The sequence below is a fragment of the Labrus bergylta genome, chromosome 12, assembly GCF_963930695.1.
Source record: "Labrus bergylta chromosome 12, fLabBer1.1, whole genome shotgun sequence".
Lineage (NCBI taxonomy): Eukaryota > Metazoa > Chordata > Actinopteri > Labriformes > Labridae > Labrus > Labrus bergylta.
Genome location: NC_089206.1, coordinates 15,734,321 through 15,741,009, shown reverse-complemented (window position 1 = coordinate 15,741,009; position 6,689 = coordinate 15,734,321). Strand labels below are relative to the sequence as shown.

Genomic DNA, 6,689 nt, shown 5'->3' with positions numbered 1-6,689 from the left:
CCCTCCCCCAGTTCACTGCAAAAACATGTAAATTGCTCACACGCCGGATAATTCAAACACAAATGGAAACATGCACAGTATGTTGAAAAGTCGAGATAAACAAACAAACAAAACGAATATTCATCTAAGTTTTCATACAATGGCGCTGCATCCTGGAAAACAGCATTGAGATTATGTAGAATATCTCTGCAGTGGTGTGTTCAAATTAAACCAGATTTTTATACATACACACGCACACATACACACATTCACACAAAACCACCAAAACCCACGGGAAATGGGTTTGCTTTATATCTGATTACTGGCATTATCCAACCTATTATCTTGATTTCACTCTTTTAAACCCATCTTAAGTTGAGCTCATGTGTGTTATGCTAATATTCCACCCTGATTTGACTGTGATCCCTATTCTGAATGACATTGGCCACATTTTTCATCCCCACTTCCTCCCCAAACACCACATTCTCTAAAAACTTCAAGTCAAAAATGCCTCATCCATCCAGGCTGCACAGACAGTGTGCCACTCCAACTCCACGTCGTGTTTATCGGCATTTAGCACTAATGTTCAAGCTCTGAGCTAAAAGCTACACTTTCTCTTCAACTCCTGCCTCTCAATTGGTGGAGACCGGTCAGCTGACGTTGTCATATTGTCTCTCACCGAGCCAAGCCTCGGCTATAACACTCGCGTTTGTGCGTCTTAACCGGAGATTGGAAATTAATAATATTGAATCCTCAAAGTAGCCCACGTCCAGTTAGAGAGGCAGAAAGTGGAGAGAGAAAAAAGAAGAGCTTGGAGAAAGGTGTGGTTGGTTGACACAGACGGGAAGGAGATTTACTGAGAAGGAGATTGAAAAGAGAGCGATAAAGAAGTGGGAGAGTTTGGAGAGAGGGTTACAAGCAAGGTATGAATTCGTATTTCGCAAACCCGTCGCTCTCGTGCCATTTATCGGGTGGTCAAGATGTTTTGCCTAACGTCCCCCTGAACTCCACCACCTATGACACAGTCAGACATTTTTCGTCGTACGGTGCCGCTGTGACCCAGAATCGGATATATGCACCTTTCTACTCCCCTCAAGACAATGTCGTCTTTGGCTCTGGCAGGGCACAGTACGAGTATGGATCAAACGTGTTTCTTCAGGACAAGGACGTGCTCCCCAGCTGCAGACAAACTAACATGGGACTCAATTCACAAAGCCACATTGCTCAAGAGTACAGTTTGGATCAAGGAAGAGCAGGATCGCAGGAGCAGAAAAGCAACATCCCGATCTACCCGTGGATGCAGCGCATGAACTCACACGGCGGTGAGTTTTACTACGACAAATAAATTAAGGAAATGGGCCACTTTTACGATATGTCTTACCAAGAGAGTAAGTTACTTTTTATGGCCCCATAAAACATTACTGTATCCCCTCGACCTGTAGATGGGCCTTTGCATGTGCAAACAAACACCTTTCATTTTAAGGAAGATTTAGAAGCCAGAGACGCGTGAGGCAGAGATGCATTATTGTTCTTTTATTAATTTAGATAATAAAGCAAATATGTCTCTCTAGATAGTCGTTCTGTTAAATGTATTCAAGTCTTTTTTTTTTAAACATGTATTAAGATTATAACGTTAAACTTGTGCTCAAGTGCCTCAAAGTATTTAGAAACCACAGACAGAAGCACATTTATTTTAATGTCAAATGAGATTGCCTTACAAATGATTGAATTAGTTCTTCCACTTTGTATCTCAGCAGGCGTGGGCTACGGGACAGACAGGCGCAGAGGACGTCAGATCTACTCTCGCTACCAAACCCTTGAGCTGGAGAAGGAGTTTCACTTTAACCGCTACCTGACCCGGCGCAGACGCATCGAAATCGCCAATGCGCTTTGTTTAACGGAGCGCCAGATCAAAATCTGGTTCCAGAACCGGCGCATGAAGTGGAAGAAAGAGAGCAACCTGACCTCCACGGTGACTGGAAGTGAACAGACAGGAGCCTCTCAGGAAGAGGAAGCACGCAGTGGCGCAGTGGAAGAAGAGAAGGATGAGGACAAGAAGAAAGAATAGTAAAAAAAAAAAAAAAAAAAAAAAAAAAAGCACCATTCAACCCAACATAACTACCTAAAAAATCTACATGGACTTGAGAGCGACTTCACTGCATGATGGCTAAACCCCGCAGCTCTCCCACTTATACCCCATGTTGACCACAGGAGTGTTGAGCCTCAGAAATCCAAATTATTTCAGCCACAGTTTGGCCCCCTGTGACATGTGGAGCGCTCATGTTTTTTTTTTATTTTACTTCAATGTAACACTAGTATTGTGAAAATAAAGAGTAAAAGTATTAATTTCTTCGTTTTTCCCATGCCAGTAAAACTCTGTGTATTTATCCCAAACACCCCATCAATCAATGTGAACTCTTTGATCACCTCTCAGAATACAGTGTTGGTCAGACCTAGCTCAGTATTGTACACGCACATTCCACGGAAGGACCGGACACTATCTGATCACGGTATAATCCACTACTTGAATAATGCGCGAAAAAAGTGTCCTGCTGCATAAACATGAAAGTTGCACGGTTATAGAATACACTCCACACACACGTACACACACACAATTAAAATGCCTGTATATAACCCAAGTAACAGCATAATATGTCAACCCTATGAGGACTTATGTGCATTTAGCCGCTTAGACGCTACATAACATACAACTTGCGCTTTTAGCCCCTTTTTTATTTCATGGTTTGACACAATAGGTTTTCATTGTGAGATAGATTTGTACACTTGTAATTCTTCACTTTTGTTTGGGAATTCATGTTTTGTCATAAATGTGTATCATGGAATAAAATATTTGTAAAACTTTCACTCTTCTCTTGTATTTTTCGGAACCACTGCACTTTTAGACGTGGGTTAGATGGCCGCGTAAACACCGTTTATTAAAAGACGCACTAAACTCTGCGTAAAAGGAGAGGCGTACATGGCTAAATTGTAAGATCACGAATTGTATGGTTAGCGTAAAAACACTAGGTGAATTTAGTGAATAAAAAGCTCATTTTGCACTCCTATATGAAATTTCCCACTTCCTGATGATATTTTTAAAAGCGCGGGAATGAGCCATTATCAATTATCAAGTTTAACACTATAAAATTCCCGCATAGCTTTATATTACAACTCCAGATGTCCATATGCTTAAAAATAAGTTCATGCTTCAGTTTTTACCAAGGTGGGAGATGGTTGTTGATGTAATATTATTAGGCTATTACTATTATAATAATAATAATTTTTATTTTTATTATTATTATATTTGAATGTTGGTGGACTCGCGGTGTGTCAGGGATCTCTGGCCGCTCTGACCGTCCTGCTCCATACCAGACACCAGATGACGCTCTTGTCTTACTGTCCTGCCCCTTTTCGCGCTAAACACCCCTGCCTGGTCCTCAACAACCAACAGCTCAAAGTTTACCGGACACGTTTCTCCTATTCATCAATATCCCCATTGAGTATCAAAGCCAATTTATGACTGGCCAACATGTGCACGTGATCCCATACAAATACCCCATATTTGGGCAGCGCACGTCGGATCAAGAATTAAAAAAAAAGATACCAAAGCCTACTCCACCTATAAATCCTGGGTTATTTTTTTAGAGCAGACAGCTGTGAATTTTCAAAAGCGGCTACAAAGAAAAGCAATGATCAACAAAAACAAGGAAATACGCGCAGCTTCCATCCTGCAGCTCTCTCTAGTTTCAAATAAACTAGTTTAAAATGAGCTCTTATGTTGACAGCTGCCATCTCCGGCAAACAAGCGAGACAACTTCTTCTAACAGTATGTTTAGTTTCGATGTATCTGGGCGCAGGTCCAGCCACTATGAGGGTGTTAATGTGAGCGGGATATTCACTTGTCCCGTCCCCACGACCTCTGCTGAACGGGAGGAGATGAAAACTAGCCTGCGTGGCAGTGCGGATACTCCTCTCCCGGCTGGACCACAGATAACCATGGTCTCCAGCAGCTCATCCGGGGAAGACGCAGGCGGGCTCAGCTACGGCAGCAGCACTCTGCTGGGACTAGGGGCGGACCGAGACCCGGAGACGAGCGCGAAACCCGGCAGCAACAACAGCGAGGAGAGCGAGAAATACGCGGAGAAGACGCAGGCGGTGAAAAGAACCTCAAAAATGAGCCAGCGGCAGGACAGTGAGCAGCGACCACAGATTTATCCATGGATGACAAAGCTGCATATGAGCCACGGTAAAGTTTGCCTATTTCCTAAAGTGCGACTGAGATGCTTTCCCTTATTCACTCTTTACGCTGCAACACTTCTTTTCGCCCGTTCCACTTTCCCCTCTTGAGTTTTATAGGCCAAACGCAGGAAATAATAAAAACTCGCGGTCATAAATTTTATGACAAAGGCATCCATTGCTCGTAAACCTGCTCTGTTACGGTGAAGAGGTGATCTGCGGGTTGATTTATGGTGCTATAATTGGATAAGAGAAGTAAACTGTGATAAAACTATGGAATAATATTTACAAATTCCCTTTCCAAGAATAAGTTTGTGTCTTGTTTCTTTTAATAGCCTTATTCTAACTTCATGTTTTTACATGATCAGACTGTATGTGTGGGAGAAGCTTTAGCCTTAAACTGAACTCTGGGAAACACCACTGCCCTGACCCAATCGTGAACTTTTCACCTCTAAAACATTTCAATAGGCGTGTTCTTTCTCCCTTCCTTGAGAAACCACTGGTTGACTGTTCAAGCTGCAGATGGACAGTCTGCATTTGTTGAACACACACAAAAAAGGACGTTACTTCTGTTATGTGTTGCTCCATAAACAAACATGCAGGCTTGCACACACAGCTTGGACGTTCAAAATATTTCAGTCCAGTAGAAGGCCTGTTGCTTTATTTAGCACGCATGTGGTCGAGCACGTCTATAAGTATGGCTATAGAAAAAAATATCTCTGAGAAACAATAATTCCCCTTGCATCATCTTTATATTTTACACATCTGTTTGTCCTCCCACGATGTTATTTTGCCTCGTGCAGCAGGTATTATATGCCGAGGTCAGTGTTTACAAGGAGGCCAGTGCATTATTCGTTATCCCATTTTACGTATAAAATAGTGTTTCTTAAATGGAATAAACTTGTTTGCTTTTATGCTTTGTTATGAAATAAAATGATGTAGGCTACAGTAAATGGCCTTCTCCTTTTATGTTAAATTTATGTAGGCCTATAAGATCTAGTTAACTATCCTTTTCAGCCTGACATACATTTTAATAGAGCCACAGTAAGTTATATCAGGTTAGATTAGGTTAATTTAAGATATCTGAGATTTTTAAGGAGGGTGGACGGGACATAAATACAAAGAAGTTGCGTGTAATTCTGCTTTATGGATAGCAGTGCTTTTAAAATGTAATTATAATATTATCACCCTTTTACTATATTTATTTATCTCTATAATGCTTCTGAAATCTAACTGATTTCAATACACCTTCAGAATCGGAGGGCAAGCGCTCCAGGACCAGCTACACCCGCTACCAGACTCTGGAGCTGGAGAAAGAGTTTCACTTCAACCGCTACCTGAGCCGCCGCAGGCGCGTGGAGATCGCACACACCCTGTGTCTGAACGAGAGGCAGATCAAGATCTGGTTCCAGAACAGACGGATGAAGTGGAAGAAGGACTCCAAGATCAAAGTGAAGGAATAAAACAGAAAAAAAAAGTGCAGCAGTGAGCACACATTGTCAGCCCCACCGTGCTGCACCACACAGTGCTGGAGTGGCGCGTGACCTCTGGATGAACTGCGAGGAGCAATGACATCATGACACCGCGCTGTGTGCTTCATCACCAATTATGTGTCACTTGCTGCAGTTTGGGACCTAATGTATTGAATATCACTCACTTTGATCAATCGGTTTACATTTCTAAATTAATTTGCTGCCCATGCGATGATAAGCTCACTTTGCTGCACGAAGGGGACACAAGGCTGAGGGGGAGTTGCTGGGTCCTTCTAGCTGCAAGGCTCAATGCTCTGCAGTGCACTGAGAGGCTTGCACAATTATACTTACACTCTGTCTCCTGATTAAGGTAAAAGTAGAGCAGGGTGGGTAATAGACGATCTTTTTTTCTTTTTTTTTTATCAAACGAGGAAACATTAAGGTCAAGCATTCAAATAAAGCGAGACACATTTGTGACTGCTTTGGAAATAATATTATTAAATAGTTTCCCAGCAGTATGAACTACTTCCTTTTCTTGGTTTTTTTTTAATATGTTGCAGTGAAAACTATACCTTAGGATGTGTGATGTGTTCAGTGAGCTAATATTTGTGAGTGGATTTCTGTCCATGTTGTCTGTCCTTTCCCTGTGAATCTAAATCATAGTGTGTAATTCAGCGACTGTGTGTGGTAATATTGTGATGTGCAATGAAGCCATTTCTGTACACTCTGTAAACTTTATGTGCCTGGTTTAAAACAGGGCCAAGAAAAACTGGTAGATGGCTTAAGTTTGGATTGTAACCAATAAAATCTCATCAATTAATCCACATTTCTTATTATTCTACTTTATCGGTTTTGCGGCAGAATGACATAGCGGGCGTAGTCATCTGCATATAGAAACGCGATTTTAAAATGATCCTTTATCTTTGGTTTTAACCAATGTTGACGTATCAAGTCTGACTCTAAATCCTCTGAATTTCTCTGATTGTCAAACGCGCTCTGAAG

At 41.8% G+C, this 6,689-nt stretch overlaps 2 protein-coding genes across 3 annotated transcripts in view; both read left to right on the top strand.

The window, feature by feature from the left end:
• Nucleotides 1–2,076, top strand: part of hoxc6a (homeobox C6a) — a 6,635-nt gene extending 4,559 nt beyond the window's left edge. Inside the window, exons 1-2 of one of the 2 annotated variants that reach the window (XM_020635107.3) lie at nt 1–1,301; nt 1,737–2,076. The exon at nt 1–1,301 is cut by the window's left edge and continues 4,559 nt beyond it. In XM_020635107.3, coding sequence (XP_020490763.1) covers nt 905–1,301; nt 1,737–2,047 — 708 coding nt within the window. In that variant the 5' untranslated portion in view covers nt 1–904 and the 3' untranslated portion in view covers nt 2,048–2,076. Of the gene's footprint in view, nt 1,302–1,733 lie in introns of both variants that reach the window. The other variant, XM_020635106.3, reaches the window with a different exon arrangement.
• Nucleotides 2,077–3,528: 1,452 nt separating this feature from the next.
• Nucleotides 3,529–6,513, top strand: hoxc5a (homeobox C5a). Its single transcript, XM_020635108.3, has 2 exons — nt 3,529–4,225; nt 5,470–6,513. The coding sequence occupies exons 1-2, from the start codon at nt 3,745–3,747 to the stop codon at nt 5,676–5,678; spliced, it is 690 nt and encodes a 229-aa protein (XP_020490764.1). The 5' UTR covers nt 3,529–3,744; the 3' UTR covers nt 5,679–6,513.
• Nucleotides 6,514–6,689: the final 176 nt, after the last annotated feature.